Genomic DNA, 22,615 nt, shown 5'->3' with positions numbered 1-22,615 from the left:
AATGGAAAACATTTCTTCAAAAATCAAATGATTAGAAATGGTAAGCACATGTGGTTAGAATCTCAGTTAATGACCTTAGGGATGAGAAATGACACCCTAGAGTTATCTCCAGCCATCAGTTCCTGAAGAGCCTTTTTCAGCATTGTGGAGACCTTAGATTTTACTGTGAGTGAGATGGAAGCCTCTCTAAAGTTGGAAGCAGATGGAGGTGGGGTCTCTACCTGCCTGGGTACTTGAGAAGCTATGATGAGTAGAGCCCCTTTCCCAGCATGTAGTATAAATAAAAAATAAACTTTGTCAAAGTTGCTGAAATTTTTAGGAGTCTTGTCGTTGCCGTTATTGCTGTTGCAGTATAGCCTTACCTATAGAGGCAAGAGATGATGGTGCCCAAACTGGGGTGGTTCTTAAATACAGTGAGAGGACATTCACTACTAAACATATTTCAAAGGTGAAGGTGACAATATTTAATAGTAGGTTGAGGAGGAGAAATAAAGGAGTCAAGGAAGACTATGCAGATTTGGCCCTAAGCAAAAAAAAAAAAAAAAAAAAAAAAAAAAAAAGAACACTGTGATGATTTACTGATAAAAAAAAGCTGAGTATACGAAATGTATTCTGGGGTGTGTGTGTGTATGTGTGAACATTTGAGTTTGTTTTTTGTAAACCATATTAATTTGGTGATGTCTAATAGGTATTTAAATGGAGATGTAGAATAGTCAAGCGGATATATGAATGTGGAGTTTAGCGAGACATCAGAGATGTGGACATACATTTGGGACTCATTATTATAAACATGAGTATGAGGTCACATAGGAAGTGAGTTCAGAGAAAGACAAAAGACATATAATCAAGCCCTGGGTGCTTTATGAAGGCCTGAGTACAGCAGATACATGAAAGACTGGAAGACGAGTGTACACATCTCACAAAGAGTTGAGCTCTAAAAGGGATCTGAGAAATGGGTCAGTAACCCATGAGGGATACACAATTAACAACAGGACTTTTTTTTTTTTTTTTTTTACCTATGTAAGAGATGTGACAGCACATTGTATACTGCTGGGATTGATGAGTAGAAATCAAATCAATTTTCAGAGGAGAATATTACTGAAGAAATATTGCTGAGTTAGCAGATGGGAACAGCATATTGTGGACAATTGTAATAGTTGTTCCTATAAATATGAATATTTTAACTATTGTATTGTATTGTATTTATATTCAGCCAACAAGACAGGATATAAAGAGACAAATGAAGTATGTTAGTGGTTTCGATGGTCAGAGTTCATGAGAGCTCTTTTTTAATTTTTATATTCTAAGGGAACTCTGAAGCAAGTTATTCTTCTGAGAGAGAAGAAGGGTGAAAAGGTGAAGGAGGATTGAAAAGGGGGAATAGTTTGAAAGCAGTAGTCTCAGAAATGGGAGAGTGAGCTATTAGGTTTCCATTCCTAAAACATATTAATATCACCAAGCAATACCATTTCAAAAGGCTTAGCATTTACTCTACAAATGTCCACCATATCTCTGACACATGGAGACATAGAGGAGCAGTAATAAGAAGTAGTATAAATTCCTAGGAACTTTAGTGAATATACATATTTTTAGGAATAAGTATTTTGTCATATTCTATTGATAGACTTATTTCACATGTTCAATGCCATGGTGTTTGTTTGTTTTTCCCTTTGTCCTTGGATTTGTTATAACTTGAGCACACACCTAACTACATCAGCAGACTGTCTTTTCAGGACAATTATTTTTATCTGCTTCTGCTTCTGAAGTATTTTAGCATTAGTCTTTCTATTTGTTCATATTTCTGATCTTACATCCTAATATTTTTAGCTATATCCTAATATAACTAATGGGATATGGGCAGTGACTAAAATAATAGCTACAATATTTCCCTCAGTGAAATTATTTTTTTAAAAAACTTCTTTTAATTAGAGAAGTATTATATATGCTCCTCCAAGCCTCCTGATTGCTTATAACAAGCAAACTTCCTAAAACATATTCACAATTCTTTTATCCAGCGTGAAAACGTTTGTTGTTTAAAAGCTTTTTTCTTGTCATTTGCATCATAAGTAATTATTATACTGTTCCTCCTACCTTAAGCTTATTGTCACTGGAGTTTTCCTACTGAGATGTCTCAAAATATTTCTTTATCCTGAGGGTAATTAATCATTATTCCATATATGTTATGTATTTTTATGTATTTTATTTTCTTTTTTCATAGTGTCCTGGATTTATGCAGACATTAATAAACCATGCTCTGATTAGATTCAGAATAATGTTTTATGCTATAATAGACTGAATTCAGGTTATGTACAGTGAACATTTACTATAACTTCACTTCCTGGAATCAAATCTTGACCAGACTTTTTTTTTTTTTTTTTTTTTTTTTTTTTTTTAATAACTAATCAACTACAATAGTTTGACAAACAGCCAAATTTAAAATCATGATAGATTCATTTCCTGGAAGGAGATCCAAGATGGTGGAGAAGATAAATGTGCTAGCCTCATCCCATGAACACATCAAAATTACAACTAAATTATAGAATAATCAACCTGCAGAACCATCTGAAGTCTAGCTGAACAGAAGTTTTATAACTAAAGGTATAAAGAAGAAGCCACGACAAAACTGGTAGAAGGGGCAGAGATGCAAAATGATCACACATCCATGTGTGGTAGTTGAAAATTGGGAGAGATAGATCAACCACTGAAGTTCCCCATGGAGAAGCAAGACCCTAGCCCCCCACACCAGGTTCTCCACGCTAAAGTACTGATGCCAGCAAGAGGAGCCCCCACAATTTCAGGCTGTAAAAAACAGTGGGATGAGAGGCAGTGAGTAATGCAGACATCCTTTTAAGGGGCCCACACAGGCACTCACTCTGGGATTCAGTGGAGAGATGGTAACTCTGGGGGAGTTGGAGACATATGAGGAGAGACTGAATTGTGGAACTTCCTGGTGAGGACTGGAGGGACAGTTCTCATTTTCCCTGTGTGGGGCACTTCTCCCGTGTGGCTGGTGGGTGGGTGCCATCGTTCCTGTGTGGAGCCCTCCCCCACAGGCCAAATCTGAATCTGATTGGCCTGGTGAGCTCTTCTGGACAAACCTGCTGACTCATTTAGACCATGCCTCACTCAACTTGCATAACACAGAAGGCATTATCAGCGGTTGAATTTTATGGGAGCCGGCAGGTGGCAGCAGGCCTCGGAGTGTCCTGGCTTTTTGTGGAGTTACCCCAGATACTAATACTGATGGCAGCCATCCTTGGTGGATTAAGAAGTACAAATTGGTTGTTACAAAGTAGTCACGGGGATGTGGGTATAACGTAAGGATTATAGCCAAAAATATTGTAATAAATACATATGGTATCATATGAGTACTAGATTTATTGGGGTGATAGATGGAAGGGGGATTGGAAGGCAGGATGAAAAAATGTGAATCGATTAAGAAGTGCAAATTGGTAGTCACAAAATGGTCATGAGGATGTAAAGTAAAGCACAGAGTGTATAGTCAATAATATGGTAATAACTATGTGTAGTGCCAGGGTTTCCCGAAAATAAGACCTAACTGGAAAATAAGCCCTAGAAGATTTTTCAGGATGACATCCCCTGAACATAAGCTCTAGTGCATCTCTAGGAGCAGCACTTAATATAAGACCCGGTGTTATTTTCCGAGAAACATGGTACTAGACTAGTCAAGGGAATCACTTCTTATATTATAAAAATGTCTGACCATGGGCTGTACACCTGAAATTAATATAAAACAATATTGAATGTCAAATATAACTGAAACATTAAAAAGGGGGAAAAGGTGAAGGGCGATAAGAGGTCCAAATTTCCAGGTATAAAACACACAAGTCATGGGGATGTAATGTACAGGACAGGGAATGTAGACAATAATATTGTGATAGTATGGTATGGTGTAGATAATTGCTGGATTTATCCCGGTGATCACTTTATTAGGTACATAAATGTTGAATAACTATTGTGTATACCTGAAACTAATATAATATTGTATGTTAACTATATTTTTAATTAAAAAAACCTTTAAAAATAAAAACAGATAAAATCATGAAAAAAAATATTTTAAAAGTTAACCCAGACATCAATTAGTTTCAGTTAGCCTATTACTTAATGGTAGAAAAATACAGTCTTATAAGTTCTCCTTAACTTTCATATAATCATTCTTCTTACTGGATTTATCTCCACAAATCCCAAAGAGATATGTGCTTTTTTTCTGCTTGAATACTTGAAATGGAAGAATTCACTGACTGAGAAGGTTTTCTGTATAATCTTGAACATCCGACATTATCTTCTTCTAAGTTTGACCACTAAGTCCTAATTTTTATTAGTAATAAAGAGTAAGTACACCAAAAATAGAGAGTACTTCAAAGTTATGAACATGGCTTTGATGTTTTCCCTGGGTCCTTGTTTGCATGTTATACATCCATATTTCCAAAGTACTCTCTTCTGAATATTATCTAGTTCATTTCAAAAGATCTTTGCTAAAATTAAAGACTATTATCCCAGTGAGATTCTAATACTACAAAGTACAATGAAAGCATTTCATGCTTTACCCTACACATGTTTTAATTAATGAAATCTACAATTTCATTTTGTTTTCTTGGACTACATTACATTACATTACATTACATTACCCTATGTTGAGTTGCTTTTCTAAAATACATAAGCAATCTCTCCATAGATGGTGGCTAAAAAAGTTTTCCCTTATTCTAGTCTGTAAATAAGTTTCAAAAATAAAAGCATTCATATTCCCACTACCCAAAAATAAATTTTGAAAAGAAGTTTTATGTTTTGTTTCTCATGTAGTAACTATTGCCATTTTACTGTGGTTTTATTATATTAATCTAGCTTTGATACACTCAATGACCCCTTCTTAAGCAAAAAGGGGTTCAAATATCTTTAGCAAAGTTCATTTAATTGTTCTGTTCCAGGGATAGGACCTATAGCCTAAACTAAAACAATTAAGTTATTCCTTCACTCTTACCACAAAGGAATGGGCCCATAAGGACAAGTATAACTCAAATATCAACTTTTCTGTTTGGGATCTCTGAAAGTCAACCTGTTTTTTTCCCCACAGGTCACGAATAAGAGAAGATGAATGGCAGGTAACACCTGATGTGGCCAATCAATTTGCAATTACGTGGGCCAACACTGAGGAAACAGAAATAGAAAGAGACAAACCTCATCCTGATGATATCATTTGACACCTGGATCAAGATAAACTCAAAGACAGTTTACTCTAGAATTGCAGTTGGATAAACCAATAAATAGTAGGTTTCCTTGCAGATATAATATACTTATTAAATACTTGTTGAGTGAATGAAGAAAAACAATTTCTAAAAGAAAAAGGAGAATCAGACTGATAATATAGCTTCTTTATTTTCTCTTCTCCATGCTTATGCCTCTCTGCAATATGATCTCAAAGTAATTAGAGGAGAGAGAGAGAGAGAGGCAGAGAGAGAGGCAGAGAGAGAGAGAGAGAGAGAGAGAGAGAGAGAGAGAGAGAGAGACAGAGAGAGAGAGAGAGGAAGAAGAAGGAGGACGAGGTGGAGGAGGAGAAGGTGGAGGAGGAGAAAAGGAAGGAAGGAAGGAAGAAAAGAGGGAGGGAAGAAGGGAGGGAGGAAGGGAAGAAAAAAGGAAAAGATGTTAAAGCAATCTACAATTAGAGTTGGAAAAAAAATGTATGCACGTTGCAAAAGACAGTGAGCTTTGTTTGGTGAACTTCCTACTTCCTTTGCTCCATTACTAACTGATGACCATGGCCAAGTTACTGAACTGCCCCAATCCTGGGTTTCCCTTTCTATAAGATGGGCATTATAAATATACCTCAAGAGTTGTTGTAAGTATTAAATGAGAAACAGTGAATACATTTAACTGTTACTATTATTACTGAAATGTGCTCTTGACTAAAAAGAATATATAGTGGTACAATTTGCTAAGTTATTTTGAAAATCTGCTTTTGATATCCCTAGAGAGGGAAATTGAGGTAATATTATTTTGATGTTTCTAAGCTTTACTTTCACACCAAGAAAAATCCTGTAGATTTTATAATATATAATAAAATATTTTTTACTGGATATTTTATATCTATATGCTTAAATGCTTATCTCAGATTACAAGGAAAACTCAGGCTAATTATTCCTCAACAAACTGGCCCAAATCTTCCCATATTTTCAAATATAAAAAAAGAAAAATACTTGTTTCTAAATGACATCTCACTTTCTGTGTCATTCTCCATAATCTTCTCATTAAAATTTAATTTAGGATGCTTGCAAGAGACCACTTTGTTTTAATGTTAAATTAAATTACTTTGTTTCTTTTTTTCCCCAGAAAATAATTCATTCTGAATATAAGCTGCAATTAAAAATAATGTATTTACTATAGGTACAGTAAATACTTGAAATGTCAATACATGCAGAGAAGAAATAGTCATAAACTATTTACTGATCCTTCCTCATATGTTATTCAATTCTCCCTATTGAACATACTTCACAAAATATAACACAACTCTCTCATGTTGAAGTTTAGGGTTGATTTTATTTCTGTTCTCAGTGGGAGGATAGTCTTGATTATCCATAATAAACATTAAAAAGATTTAAAATACTCACTTGTATACTAAGTGTTTTTTTCCCAACCTAAATAATTTCTAATATAAAACTTTTCCCTTTTTGAGTTTTCTAATGTATTTTGAAATTCTTTTTTAAACCAAAATGTCTTTACCGATTTTTTTCATTGGGCCCAAACACACTTTTATATTGTTCAACCCAAAAGCTAGATAACGAAGGATTATCTCAGAAATCCCAAGCATGTTATGATGTTAATTCTCTCTCACCTGTTCTGAAGCAGTTTAGTTTCTATTTGACTAATCCAGATGTGATATGAGGTAATCAAAGATACCATATTAAGTAATAAGTCATCAGACTTTCCTGAATTGTTCTATTACACAATCCTTTACCCTACAGAGAATAAGCAACTGTTGTCTTGCATGATTTCTATGATTACAAAACACTTGAAAATATATTCTCTTGTCTTCAAAGCAATTCAAGCATTGTAAATGTTTTTAATATAGTCTAGCTGCCATCATCTGAACTCAGACTTGCAGTCTAATCAATCTGGAAACAAAAAACTAATTTGAAAGCAATCTACCGTTGCCCTGTAATTACGGAGCACCCCAAGTCAAGGCTCAAGGCTGAAAACTACTAATTATATCAGGTTCTATTTATGCCAGATTTTCAATTATTTACCTGTCTGAACAAGTTTTTAAAATAATTTCATCTAGAACATACATTAATATAATTGCTGTAATATCCACTCAAAAGTGTGTGAAGTATCTGTATTTTGTAACTTAATATAGACTGGTAGAGTACTACAGAATATGTAGAATCCTGAAAAATATTAATCTGGATTTCAAAGTGTCTAATACACAATAGTGAGCTAATTCATTTGTCAAATCTTGCCTAAATATATATGTGCAAAATACAAAATTAAAATATAAGATGATTTTCTATAATAAAGTGCTTTTCAAATAGACAGAAATGGGGTGAGCATTAGAAAGCTGTAATCTTCTCAAAAATGTAAATGGGGAAAATAGACTGTTGCTCTTTTAGGCTGAAATTTAACAGTGAACTCATGACAGTTACTATATATTATCTTGCCCAATTATATCTGCACGTGTAAATATTTCAAGGAAGTTACTTTTAATTACATATAAATGTGTTTTAGTGGTGTGTAATCTGTCATGTAAATTATTTTGAGTTCTAGAACAATCTGTTACGAAAGATCCATAAAATAAAATAGGTGGTATTTTATGTCTGGTAGGCATAAAATTTAATGATATATTCAAAGCTGTAAACTTACGTAAAGGGTTCTTTGCAACTTCTCAATGACAAAAGCAGATCTTATACAGAGCAATTAAATAGACAAAGGTTTTAATTTATGCAGAATTTAATAGTATTTGCCCCATATAGCAACTGAAAACATTCTATGGAAATAGATATGATTGTATCCTATATAAAACCTATGAGCTTTATACTGAATTAATCTTATCTGGTCAACTTAACGCCACAAAAATATGTTAACATAAAGTTCTGGTGGCATATTTAAACCAAATGAATGATTTTTAAAAAAACGTTGCTAAAGTACTTTTCCACAAACTTACCTTTTGCCATTCAGTGAACATCAAGGACATTTTGAATATATCTTTTTTCTAAAATTGAGGTTTTCAACCCAATATATTTGCTAATGGATTTTTTTTTTCACCAAAGCCACCTAATCTTCTATTGTATATATTGCAAATATGCATGCCTTTCATTATAAGGCAGTTTAGATGAATTCCTCTTCATAACTTAAAACAACTTTTTACTATTGGAGAGTCTTTAGTATTAGCTCTGAAAAAAAGCATGTTGTATTTTCCCTGATGTGCTCATCAAAGAATTCTAAATTATCTCTTAGATTTCCACTTATATCCTGTCCCTTTGTGTATCAATCTATGTCCTCCAGGCTCTAAATTTGCCTCCCAAAGCAATACTGACCCAAACCAAAAAGCCTCTTTACTTATATAGCCACAATTAAAAAAAAAAAAAAATCTATACTTTCTTCCCCATTTTTATACCTCCATTCCAGTCTAGCTTTATTCCATCACTCCATAGAAACTGCTTTTGTCTTTTCTGCCCTCATGTCATAACTTCTAAGTAACATTAAAAAAATTGGTAACTTCTTGATTCTTGAAACATCCATTTCTGAAATGTCTCTAATACTAAACTCCTTGCTTTTCCTTTAACCTTTCTGGAAAGTCCTTTCATCCTCTCTTGCGTTGTTTTCAAATATCTAATCTCTAGATATTGGAATTCTCCAGGTCTTGATTTTGTATTCTGTTGTCTTTTTCTTTGGACACAATCTCTTTGGGTCATCTCATCTATCTTCAGGGCATTAACTCTGATCTATATGGATTACTATATCTATAGTTTCACTTCAGAATCTCCTCTGAGTTCCAGACGCTTATATCTAGCTGTTGAGAGAACACAGGCCATGGATCCACACTGTCTGGGTTACAATTCTGGCCCTGACTAACCACTAATATGTGACCTTGGTTGGGCACGTTACTTAAACTCTCTGTGTTTTAGGTCCTTCAGTTTTATAATCAGGATTATAATAGTTTATTTCTTGATTTATTCAAAGATTGAATGAATTCATATTTGTAAAGCACTTAAAATAGTTCCTAATGCAAAATTTAGACAGTACATCACATACATCCGAAACTTAACATCCTCAAAAGGAAACTCTAGATTGTTTCCATCATAGCTCTTCCCCATTTAGACTTCCCCATCTTAATAAATGACACCACCTTTTAATTGGCTTACCTCTTCTCTTTTCTACTTCTAACCTATTACCCAGAGGAGAATATACTTGTATTAAACATAAATCAGAATGTTTTTTTTTCCCACTGCTAACACTCTTCAAGAATTTCCCATTACACTTTTAATAAATCTAAACACTTACACATGACTGATACACCATATTCACACATCACAGAAAGAGGCACACACCAGTGGCTGGATCCTTCCGATATATCAGATTTCAATTTAAATGTTGTCTTTGAGAGAGGCCTGCTCTAACCTGTTCTTGTACCTAAATAGCTCCCTACCCCCATCCATTGTTTTCTATCATTGCCCCCAAATATGTTTTCTCCATGACCCTTCCCCTAAGTGGTACTTATGGACATTATGTCCACTTATTGACCGTGTGCCTCCCTTATCAAATTATTATCCTTTAGGGAAGGACCTATGTCCATTTATACACCTCTGTGTACTGAGCACCTAGGACAATGCTTGGAATATAGTAGGCATTTAATGAATATTTCCTACAAGAATATATGCAAGAACAAATGAATGAGTGAATTTGTCCTTTTCTAGAAGCTTATTACAGAAAAGTTAGTCTGATTTTTCAGGATCCTTTTGGTAGTTTATACTTCTATTTAAATATTTTTTAAATCATATTGTAAAATGTGATAATGAAACATAATTTTATACCATTACCTATCAGTTATTATGTCAAAATTATCTTCAAAATTAGTAAACTGGTAAAAACATAGGTTGGTAATAAAATTAAGTCCAAAAAGTTTATAATAACTTATAACTCCAAAAAGGCCAACCTGAGAGAAATCAACCATCTTGGTTTTGGCCTTACTTCTATGTTGGTCTATGTATTTTCTCAAGTTTATTATTGTTTTATTACAAGAAAACACAACTTGTTAATTTTTTTTAACCATTATAATCTCGTCAAGCACTAAGAAAATTATTTATTCAGATACATCAACTTGTGGAATGAAGAAAGGAAGAAAATCCATGCTTCTTTTATACACAGTTTAGGTAAAGAACAACATAAACTACACTTAAGTACTTAAGTGAGATGTGCGAGCACTGTAGATTGCCACATTTTTCATGTTGCTTGATTGAGCCATATTCATCAACTTTTGGAGGCACTCAAAGATAGGTTTCATCACTACAATTCAGGCCTTTAAAGACCATCACTTATTTTATGAAGTTTATGTCCTAAAACATTTGTGAAAGATTGTATGTTCTAAAATACTTCTGGTAGATTCCTTGGATAGCCTCTTTCAATTTCCATTCTACCTTCCCTCCAGTTGGAAAAACTGGAATGTGAAAAAGCTGAATCTTCCAGACTCACTTGCAGTATATTTAATTCCACCAAAGAAATGCACCTACCGGAGACTGAAAAGCAGAAATGCTTTGGCAAATAAGGTCACATGACATGAGTAAGTGGCTGACGCCAGCCTCAACATTTTCAGTGTCTAGTTTGTGGGTGTGAAGAGGAGGCTATGGAGGCAGTTTTGATGAATGAAGCAGCTTCCTGACCACTGATGTGCTGTGGTGCTCGATGATCCAGTGGCATTGCCTTCAATTCTTCCAGTCCTTCCTACTATTTTGTGTGCACCCAGTTCCCTGTATAGAAGCCCTTATGTTCACACTGAGTGGTTCATATGTCTAACACTGAAGTCTGATATGCATATAGGGAGATGTTTTATAAAATTTGTATTTCCTTTTTAGATTGCCTTTTTCATGGTATTTCTTCAGGCTGAAACATACTTCTTAACACTAAAATATAGTTTTCATTCATACAATGTTTTTTTGTGTTTTCTTTTAAGTGGATATTTGATGTTATTTTTTGTAGATAATTGATGCAGATATTTGATGTTATTTTTTTCCACCATTGACAATTGCAAATATATATAAAACAAGAGATTGTTGTAATAAACCATGATATATCAGTTACCTCGTTTCAACCATAATTAATTCCTAGTTTGGCAATTTATATCATAAAACTATATCTATTCTTCCCTAACATAGATTATTATTAGCAAAGTGTGATTTATCAGTTTCATGCATTAAATGCTCATTTGTCACACAATAGAATTTTATCCTTAGGTTCCTTTACATCTACATAATAATAAAATATAAATAAAGTAAAATAATATAACATAAATAAAGGTATATGTTAAATAATAAAAAGTTAATAAATAATAAAAAAGTTAATTTAAATATAATAAAATATCATGATAAAACCTATATATTAAATAAGCATCTGGCATATCTTATGTCTTATAGATTTGCTACTATTTGGGGCTAGAGTAATGATGTCATATGCTCTATTTCTCTATTTTGGAAGGAAATGACATATGGGTGCTCAGTTCTTCAAGATTTCAGGTCACTCAATTTCTCTCATTATCTCAAGAAATGTTTATTATTTTTATAACAAGTTTCAAACTGGTTTCTTTTAAACCATATTGCTTTCACATGAAAAGATGTTGGGAGAATTATTAAACTCTGAAAAGAGACACAAGTTAAAAATCAGCATTAACTGAATCTATCACACACACACAGACACACACACATACACACACACACTTCTGAGTATTTGGGGGCTAAGAGCCTATAAACAAATAATTTACTCATATTTCCATCAGGAAGTTGAACTGATTTGTAACAGCCAAATGATATTTTGTGTACTCAAAAGTAAACATGACAAAGAAACAAACAAACAACTAGAAAACTTGCTCCCAGAAGGACAAACTTGTTTTTCAGCACAAGCTGAGCAGCCCTTCCCCGGATGTGCTGAGTCATCACCCAGTAAGATTTCTGCTTCAGTGGATGAGCATTGGCCTTGTAGGACGTGGTACTGGTGTAATCAGTTCTCTTGCCAGTGGTGCACAGCCTCACTTTGACATGACTGCTGAGCTAATAACACAGGTCTCCCAGTTGCATAGAAATGTCAGATTTTTGCATCACACACTGTACATAAACATGTTTTGCCTTTTCCCTCAAAAACTAAAACCAAAACGAAACATCCACCACATACACACCACTGAGTTTTGCCCAAAGTATTTTTTCTGATTTTGCATACATATGACAAATACATCGAAGATTACAATTCACAACTTAATTGTGCAAATACTTTAGTAAAACTGATGGTCCAGGAAGAAAAACTGTGTTTCTCTTAGCACCCAATCATGTAATTATCACAGATACGCTGACCCAAGTAACCAGTTTCTCAGTATCATCATTTGATCAAAAGTTTGATTTCCCTTTCTTATGATTATATATAGAGATATATATATATAGAAACATATCTCTATCTCTATCTCTATCTCTATCTCTCATCTATCTATCTATCTATCAAACTATCTATCTATCTATCTATCTATCTATCTATCTATCTATCTATATCTATCATCTATCTATATATCTCAAAGGAATGGAATATCTCTAATGGTGGAATTTCAAATATATATAATATTCATCAGGGAAATAAAGAACATTTTAAATAAAACTAAATGAATAAATGTTCAGTATTGAAATAAACTCTACAATAATATCCTTAATAATAAAATTCAAATCTAAAGTAATTTTTAATCAACTGCCAGACCGATGAAATGCCGGTCTATCTCTTTATGGACATTTCATGAAGCATACAATCATGCAACTCAGAGTTTTACAATTTTTGTTTTAACCCCCTTGTAGCATGACATCAGGGAGTCCCTGTAATTCCTATTAGCTACTTACTAAGATCAATACCTATTTGGCATCCTATGGTCTCCTTTTTCAGGGTCCTTCACCAACATCTTTATTTTCTCCCATCTTCACTATTACTTCCTAGGAATTAAGGGTTTTTACTAATGCCGTCCAGTCCTGCCTGCTCTCTTTAGACAATACCGTACCTTTAACCTCTCCCTCATGCAAGCTTACCTAATGACTCATTTCCTAGGGCATTGTTTTCAGCTTATTATTGTACAGGGAAGATCTGGAAATCTCACTTACTTTAAGTGTTAGTAGATGTGAGGAATTAATCTGTTACCCCATATATACAGGCTCTAAGAGATTTGTATTTTAATAGAGCCAATTCCTTCATAACTCAAAAGAATGGATTATCTGTAATGGTGTAATTTCAAGTATCACTGACACTAGTGGAGGAAATATTTGGGGTAAGGATCCTTATCACCGAACCATAATACTTGAGATGACTATATTTTTTACTACCTAGACTTAAGCTTAAACTGAATAGAAATCAATGTTTATGTTTGAACAAGAATAAAAGCAGAATTAAGTTTAAAGCAAAAATCTAAGCTGTTGAACAATGCTATTTCTTAATGGGATGCATTATTCTCTCTCAGCTTCTTATATTTGCCAATTGGTGTCATTATTCTATGCAGTTCTTCTCAATTTCATTATGTCTTCACAAAAATGGCCTAAATTTCCCCTCAGCTTCTCTAAACTTAAGACAGTCTTCGTCCTGACCTTAAGCGCCTGCCATCCCTTTTCTTAGAGCATTTACTTTAGAAAACTTGTAAATTTTTTCTCTGCTCCTTTGAAATATAAATATTTTAAAAAAACATCTTTCAGTTTTACAACTCAGGAATGTGTTTCTCAGGGACCTGGGAGTCATTCATTTGAAATGTAACCATCAACAAAGATAATACCTCTATTTCCCAGTTTCTGTGTCTCTGGGTGGGGTGAGGGAGCGGGTAAGAACCTAACTCCTTTGAGTCCCATGATCCAAATTGTGAACTACACTCTTGTCACGAAGATAAGACTTTACTTTTTCTTTGAGTAAGGCCAGTTAGGAAACAGAGATGGCCTGCAACCGCCCCCTCCATCCCATTGCAGGTCTGCATTTTATTTCAATGGAACTGAGTTCAGAGTATGTTCTTGTCACTTGCCTCTGTTGCGATAGCCTTGAGTAAAGTCTCCCTTCCCTGTTTAACTTTGACAGTCCGTACATGGACAGATTGAAGTACCTGTATCCAATTTGTTTACTTTGCCTCAAGATTCCTTCAAACATCCTGATGCAAACATCCTGAACATGACCTAACTAAGGAAACAAAGGAAGTACAATACCTTTTTTTTTCACATCAGTGGCAGTTTCCTTCTCAGTTTTCTTTTTGACATCTTCTTTTTCTGGTAGTAAAATGAGAAAATTATAATTCTTTGTCTGTTTAATTCTTACATATTAGGGCACATATGACTGCCATTAAGGCATCCAATTGATCTTGAATCGAGTAATCCTAAATCAGAGCCATGAATCATGTCAAATATGAGTGACCTGGCACCTTCATAACAGAACAGCAGTTTTGGTCTGCTTCCTCCTCAGGAAGGGAGCAAATTTTAGCTAAGGTCAAAAAGTCTTTGTGACAGTGGAAATATTAAATGGCATTGTTAGCTATAGTATAATTCAATAGTTTTTCTAAGGATTTTTAAAGAAATATATAAATGTTCCCTGAGCTATCAGGCCACTGGAAGCATGACAGAAATTAAGAAATCTCTAAGGCTCACTTTGGAATTTGTATGCACTATATGAAAAACAAACAAACAAACAAAAAAAACGTCTAAAAAGAAGATACAGCAAACCAATCAACTAGTTTCCTCCTTATACATTAAATAATTCACTCTTTGGAAAAACATGTTTTATTAAACTGAGTGAATTGAGTACTAGTCATCATATTCATATACATAGTCAAGTAAAGTACTAAATTAGAATTGAACAGCTACTCCTAAGGAAAAAAAAAAACAAAAAAACAATTAATAACAATTTTCAAAAGGTATTTTAGGCTCAAATTTTCTTTTTAAAAATTTATCAATTTCAAGTTTATTTGAAATAGTTTTAAGTCTCAAGAGTGTTTGTTAATAACAGCAATAATAAGATTATTAAGGGGATTTCTTTCCTAGAAAACAATAGCTTTATGACTTTACCAGTAGCATTTTAAATGGCTACTAATCAGTATATGTGTTGGACAGTTTTTAAATACCTACCTTTCTTTTTTGTTTCAGAAGTCACTTTCTTCTCAGCTTTCTTCTTTTCCCCTTCTTTTTCTAGAGAAGAAATTTAAAATGTTTACTTTAGAAAAACGTAGTACAAAAGGAGAACCAGGATTGGAATGAAGGATTACTGTTAAATCAATTCTGCCTCCAGATAGCTTTGTGACTTTGAGCAAGTGATTTAATCTTACTAAGCCTTATTTTCCTCATTTGTAAGATAATAATACCTCCCTCAAAGTGAGATAATGTTTACAAAGCATTCTGCATAGTGCCTGGCTCACAGTAAATGCATAAAACTGTTGGCTGCTAATATTGTTTACAACTAATAAACAAGATAGTTTGAGCTTTCTGAACCAAACAATCATCTAGTGCCTACAGTGAAATGTTAATATATTAAATTAATATGTTAATCACCTTCTGCTGTCATGCACCAGAAAAGGGGTTATTTAAAATACAAAGTACTTGCAAATATTACTTAGCCCACATCAAAACTCAGTGCCATAGTCACAATAAGATCACAACTCAGTATCCAAGTCTCTAAGCTTCAAAATGTAGATAAGTGCCAAAAAAAAAAAATGTATACATATTTTAAGAAAGGAAAAACTGTATTAAAATTGTATACTCAATATATATCGATAACGACAGATGAATACAAGTCATGTGCATACACTTTGTTGGCACCCCTGGTTTTTTCTGAGGAAGGGAACAACAGGTAAGCTAACATAATTTTTCTTTTCATGTGCTCAGTTTCATTAGAAACAATACACCCGACCATTAACAATATCTATTTTGATTTAACTGCTTTTCAAATCTGCCTCATGTCAACAGGCATTTGGAGCCTGGTGACAATTGTCTGGCAGTGGTTTGGGAACAGAACTTCCACTGCCCTTTCTGAGTGCTTGTATCAGGGAGGGTGCTCAGACTATCTTTGCACCCAGTGGTTGCAGGAGGTCTAGAGGCCACAGAAAACAATAGGCATTACCTGCAGACTTCATGAAAGATTTTTGTTTCAGATACCTGAGAACGTCTTGTTCTGAGGGACAGGTGGAAACTCAAATGCCTAGCCATAGCCATGTAACAACTGGACATCTCTGGATATTTCTCTGGTAAGTGTACTCATTTCAAATAACAAAGCCATGTAGAAGTACAGAGTTGTTGAAACGGAATATTCAGTGCTTTTTTGTTTGAGGCAGCTATAAGAACAGTTAATTGTGGAAATCAACTGATTTTTACTTTCAGTTAGTAGTGTTATTTATTTTACTTGAAATAGCTTTCTCTTTGTCATTTGTCTCTCATTGCAAGTATAGATGCCAAGCATTCCAAGATTGTCATTATTCAGAGCTATTAAGAGATTGTTACTATGCTGAAGAAATTCAATGAGTAGTTCTAGTGTGAATGCTGAATTAGTAGTTGTCTACTAATGACTGCATCTTATTAAATATTGGATGCAGCTGTTCCTTTTTTACCTACAAGATCAAAGATAACACTTTCTTTCAGTATTAGAAGTCTAATTTATAAAGAATCCCTTTTTATGACTCCTATAGGTACGTTAGTGTCGAAGGGAGAAACACATTCACGTTCTGTCTAAATGCAACTACAGTATACCATCACAGATCATCCAATCAAAAGCAAAAAGTGAAAAAGTCAAATTTTGATAGTTCCAGAGTTAGAAATAAACCAATTGAATTCCACTTTGCCTTTTCCTAAAGGTTCATACATATTAAATATGCAAATCATGTTTAAAATTCTGAGTAAAGATTTTTTTTATTTATGTATCATTACTTCCAGCTTCTCTGGGAAATTTTTATGTAGCAAGGCATTTTCCATGTTATCAGAATAAATGCATATGCCAGATAATTGAATTGGCATTTGCTAAACATCACCTTCTACCAGCATGCACCAGAAAAAGGATTAATTAAAATGCAGAGTACTTGTAAATATTTCTTAGCCCATATCAACAGTCAATGCCATTGTCATAATAAAATCACAACTCAGTATCCAAGTCTCTAAGTTTCATAATGTAGATAAATAAATATTTCATTTAAAAGTTAGTGCCAATTAGTCAACCTTATAAGTGAACCTCAGAATGAAAGAAGATGTTTGAGGCCACAAGATGGAAGACATTCTTTTCGTTTTTTAAAAAGAGAACACTCCTGTGCAATAAATTCTACCCTTAAATTAATATATCTAGGGTTGTATTGTGGTGATACAGTAGTCTCACCATAGTTCAGATTGAATTAATGCTTTCATAATACACTCTGCCTATGATTATAACCATACACTGTGAAAGTCATGGATAAGAGCAGAAGTCCACAAAAAGCAGGTATAAATAATGTACTTTAATAACATTTTTATAAATTAGACCTTTAAGCTGTCATTATGGGACATACTTTATTCATGGTGAATTCATTTAAAACATCAACTTTTGAAGAGTCTGCATTTCTTCAAGCACTATTGTCTCTATTCTCTAGGTGATTTGGCAGCAGGGGAATTAGGTTTTTCACTTAAAAAAGACAATTTAATTATATGCTGCTTGTATATAAAAGTAACCCATGGTTCTTTTATGAAATCTCTCCTTCCCCTGACTCTTTTCTTCCTCAGTAGTTACCAATACTCTTCCCTTTCCGTCTAACTATGCACTCACTCATCTATTTTCCTCTTCACCGCCCCCCCACTCCCCCACCCCCCCATCGTTTGCTGCTTTGTAACAGCTAGAGAAGAGTCAGAACATATAATGTCATAGGTTTTCATAGGGTCCACAATTAAATGTGTCTATAGAATGTGAAGTTATAAGCATATTGCCTTTCTTTAGTAAAAGTGTCATCAGCCCTGAAATGGTGGCTGTATCTGGCAGGGATCACAGGACGGTCTGGTAGAGAGAGAAATCCTTTCCACAATAGGTAGCTCTGAGCCACAAATATGTTATTAGCTTCTGCATAAATTAACATCAGATGAAAGAAAAATTAAAAGACTTACTTTTTACTTTCCAAGCCCTTACAATGGGCTTTTCTCTTGCTTTTAAATGTTTTTATGCCATCTCAAAGCCAGAGAATGCACAATAGTTAATTACAATTGTAAAATTTCCTAGGATGCCTGTTCTTAGCAAAAAGAGAAAACAAATGCAAATGTTTTATTTTCATCCTATGTTTGGTTCCTCCCCTCTCTGCCTTTTTAATGTAGAGATTATCCAAATTTTACAGGTGGGATGGGTGCTCTCCTTTTAATCCTCTATGGCTAGGATTGATGTATTCTTAGTCAAGCAAATAAAGACATGTTTCTTTCCTAACAATGCATTCCAACATACTTTGTTACTGTCACCTGGTTTCTCTAGAGTGGCAGCTGTTGGCTTGGGACCTCACTTGTTACTGTGATCATGGAAACTTTTATGTAAGCAGATAAGCTCAATTATACCAGAGGTTATTAGAGTTATTCTTTGTTATCTACATACAGGCATGTGGCAAGAGAGTCAGTGATCTTGGTTTGAATTCCATCTTTGACCCTTTTTTGGTTGTGTATGACACTGGCAGTGTGCTGTGACACACTGAATTTCATTTTCCTTATTGAACAATGGGACTGATAAAATCTACCTTGCTGGCTTGTTGTGAGGAATGGAGCAATTGTGCTAACGTGCGAAGCCCAGAGTGGGTGTTCAAAAAATAATGATAGCAACAACTAGCTGTTACTACATTTTAGAAGCAATATACATGACCACATATAATTTTTGATAATTTTTCTAGGTGTGCTATTTATTAAACTATTGAGTAAATGCATATTAATTCTTACTTTTCTGTATCAAGAGAAACTGTCTGGAATAGTTTGTATTGAGAAACTTCAGGAAAAAGTGTACATAGGAGGAATTAACATGTTGTGAAGGGGCATTGTGCCGAAAAAAAAGAAATGGATTCTAGACTCAGTTTTGCTATAACTGGTAGCCACTATTTTATGAATCTGGGAGTAAATCTGACTTCCACCATAAAAAGTAGGGGAATGAGTAGAATGTATTTAAGTCTCTCTTTACTTGTTTATCCCTTCATTCTCCAAAAAAGGTATACATCATCTTGCATTTATTTCCTAATTTTGCTGGGAAAAGGTAACTTAAAAAGCTTTAGAGTTGCAAATAGCTGTTGTATGTTCTTTAGCCTTGCTATGTCTTACATTTCTTTTTAAAGCTAGAGAAAAGTCCATCTTTAAGGCTTAAAATGAATATGCATATACACATATATATTCATGTATACATGAATATATATATGTATATGTATGTGTGTAGAATGTCAGGTGTCAGTAAGGGTCAAAAAAAATAAAGCTTGGTTTAGAGGATTAGAGCATAATTGAGTGGGTGGTGGCATTGCTTTATGTTTTTTTTAAGGTGGAAGAAGATGAAATCTTTCCTAATGTGTAACATTTGAAAAGATTTTTGAAAAAAGTAGAAGAGTTTAGGTTCTTGGTGAAGGAATTTTCTGGCAGGGAAAATATCTGCCAAGACCTGGAACTGGGAGCACTCTAGATATATTCAAAAAGAGTATGGGGACCAGTGTGGCTGGAGCAGAGGTGCAGAAGGAGAGTGCTAAGAGATGTGGTTGGAGACGGAGCAAGGGACAATCACAGGGAGTAGTGTCATTCGCGGTGTGAATTTTCGTTTTTACTGTAAAGTTGGAGACCACAGAGAAGTTTTAAGCAAAGAAATCATATGCTGACGAGTCATAGTTGAAGAGGAACTTTGGCTGTTGCTGGGTGTCTGGTGCCCCATTGGATTTTGTGACCATATGGTGAGGAAGACTAAGAAAGTAAAACAATTCAGTACAAATGTTCGTTTTTTTTTCATCTCATCCTTACCCCCTACCCCCATTAATTTTACTTGGGACTTTTAAACTATAGAAGCCTGGTAGTAGTGCCTCATTTGACATTGTAATTAGGTTGCTATGACAGCAAAGCTCTCTGCATTAAGGACTTCACTTGAGCAGCTGGCATAACTAAGCTGGCCTTTTGGAACCTGAATCCATTGTCTTTGCCTTGACTTTTCCTTTAGTGATAACTGAATTATTATTAGAAACCAGCTCTTCTCATTATCAGCTATTTAACAACAAACAACTCACAACCAGCAATTCTATAACACCTTTCAGTGATTACCCAGACTTTTACATATATGATTTATTCCCTTCATTAACAAATGTTTATTTAGCCACATATAAACTTTCCTAGAGTGTCTTTCTACAAAAGTAAGGAAAACATAAATGAAGCATTCTTTTCTAATAGCTTCTCATTTTCAATATCATATTATTTATAAAAGATTACTTTTTACATATTTTTATCTATAGGCTTTTTCCTACATCTGTCTGTAGTTGGAAATGGATTACAAAAGTATGTCATTACATTTAAAATATCAAGAATGCCTAGAAACATTAAAATTTTTATTTTCAGGACTAACATCAAATTTAGAGAAAAAAGTTGTTTATGATTTAAAATAAAAATATACATTACTTTAAAGTACCATTTCAAAGATTCTGTTATTTTTATAATAGAGCCTTAAGAATTTAGGGCTTGATTTAATAAAGAAATTAGACTTAATAGCTATTTTCAAATATAGTGTGACTTTAAAATTACCAAAAGTTATTGGTATGTTGGGCACATTTATAAGTCTGATTTCTCAATTGAAACCTTTCAATTTAAAAAAATATGCCTAATGGATATCGATATTTAAAAAACAAACAAGTACTCACTCAAAGAGTACAACTTTTCAAGTTGTAATAGTTTTAATATATTGACTTCAGTTTTGTTTTAACTGATGGACTACATAAATTTTATCATCTTTCATAGATTATACAAAATTACTAACAAAATTTACATATATGTATACATATATATATATATATATATATATATATATTTTTTTTTTTTTTTTTTAATAAAATCTTCACTAGTTGAAGCAAGCATCCCACACCCTTTATTATGTGAACAGCTGCCAAGACTTTTTACTCCATTTGGCTAAAACTGACCTGGCTTTAAAGATGCAGCCACTTTTCTCATGGGTTCTAGAGAGGAAGAACACCATTTGGAATTGCAACAAACTTGCATAATAGGAATAAAAAAAAAAAAAGTTTAGGTGAATGTGACACAAATAGCACATAAATACTTTATAAAGAAAAACTGGTACTTACAAACTAGAGCTTTGGAGTGACCTGGTTCTTTCTTATAAAATGCTCTATAGAAAAATTTGCCACAAGAGGGTTCCAATAAGAATTCCATAACAAGAACGCTAATGATATAGATTACATTCCTTCAGATTCACAAACCATCTCATCCCTAACTTCCTTGTTGGTCAAAATACAGAGGAAGAACTACTTGATACAAGCACAAAAATTATAAAAGAGCGCTGCCACAGAAAACTGAACCTAGTCAACAGAAGTCTACTTACTGTTCCCCAATTCTTGGATTCCACCCCTTGAGCTCCAGAATAAACTTATTGCTATTGAACAGTCAAATCAGACAGACTTCTCTAGCTATATTGTCAGATGTGTAGTAGAAGAAAAATAAAATTTCTCTTATATATAAGTCAATAGGAAAAAGTTAATGGTTTTCACAAAATGCCTTTTTAATAATCAATAATGGAAAATCAAAACTAACATAATAAGAGGGAAAAAGTTCTAGTTTAGAGATCTAGTTTAGAGTAAGTTTTTTTTATGAAATATATTCAATGTCTACTAAATGTGTTTATATTTCATAATCCTTGGGAAACTCGAATTTCCTTTCCATTTTTCTTTTTCTTCATCATATTTGTCTCACCTTTTTTTTTAAATTTACTGAACAGTCAGTTGTTAAAACTTATTCATGTTTTTGCAATGCTAAGCTGAATTTCTGACAGATAAACTCAAATATAATGCTACCTCATGTCCAGCCCTAGCACAGTACTGCAATCAAAAGAAATGAGTCAAAAGTTCCAGGAATGCTTGAAAATTAATTTAAATCTTTACTGAAGTCTCTGAAATAGCTAATGTTGCATGACCCATCAAAAAACTTTCTAAGTATTTCCGCCTTTACTTGAACTTCTTAGCTATGCCTCATCAGTTACTCCCCAAAACCCTTGTCTCTCCCAAAAGCACCACTAAAATCTTATTCCAGCCCATGCTGGCTCTTCTATTCCATTCTATCCACCTGTTTTCTCATTGTCCAGATCTTATCATTTCTTCTAGGGCGTAATTTTCCTATTTGAACATGAATTAATTTAATTCTTTGGGCTCCTTCCAATGCTTCTGCTCACCCACCATGTCCTGAGT

At 33.8% G+C, this 22,615-nt stretch overlaps 1 protein-coding gene and 1 long non-coding RNA gene across 22 annotated transcripts in view; one reads left to right on the top strand and one right to left on the bottom strand.

Moving 5' to 3' along the window:
* Positions 1-22,615, bottom strand: part of TRDN (triadin) — a 340,918-nt gene that overhangs the window by 159,651 nt on the left and 158,652 nt on the right. For 13 of the 16 annotated variants that reach the window (XR_016020187.1, XM_088795483.1, XM_074333512.2 and 10 more), the window contains 2 exons: positions 15,339-15,398; positions 14,427-14,486 (listed from right to left, as the gene is read on the bottom strand). Coding sequence is in view for 12 of the 16 variants with exons in the window: in XM_088795483.1 (XP_088651609.1) it covers positions 14,427-14,486; positions 15,339-15,398 (120 nt within the window). In the remaining 4 variants the exon portion in view is untranslated. Of the gene's footprint in view, positions 1-14,426; positions 14,487-15,338; positions 15,399-15,758; positions 15,864-16,012; positions 16,066-22,615 lie in introns of those variants that run through there. The other 3 variants (XM_088795489.1, XM_088795488.1, XM_088795485.1) reach the window with 3 other exon arrangements.
* Positions 16,224-22,615, top strand: part of LOC109446266 (uncharacterized) — a 76,937-nt gene continuing 70,545 nt past the window's right edge. For 2 of the 6 annotated variants that reach the window (XR_012496734.2, XR_012496733.2), the window contains exon 1: positions 16,225-16,450. This is a non-coding gene — a long non-coding RNA (uncharacterized LOC109446266). Of the gene's footprint in view, positions 16,451-22,615 lie in introns of all 6 variants that reach the window. The other 4 variants (XR_012496735.2, XR_002137178.3, XR_016020188.1 and 1 more) reach the window with 4 other exon arrangements.

Source organism: Rhinolophus sinicus, chromosome 2 (genome assembly GCF_057876585.1).
Source record: "Rhinolophus sinicus isolate RSI-liver-muscle chromosome 2, RSI-T2T, whole genome shotgun sequence".
Lineage (NCBI taxonomy): Eukaryota > Metazoa > Chordata > Mammalia > Chiroptera > Rhinolophidae > Rhinolophus > Rhinolophus sinicus.
Note: the sequence above shows the minus strand (reverse complement) of the source record. Positions and strands in the feature narration are given on the sequence as shown.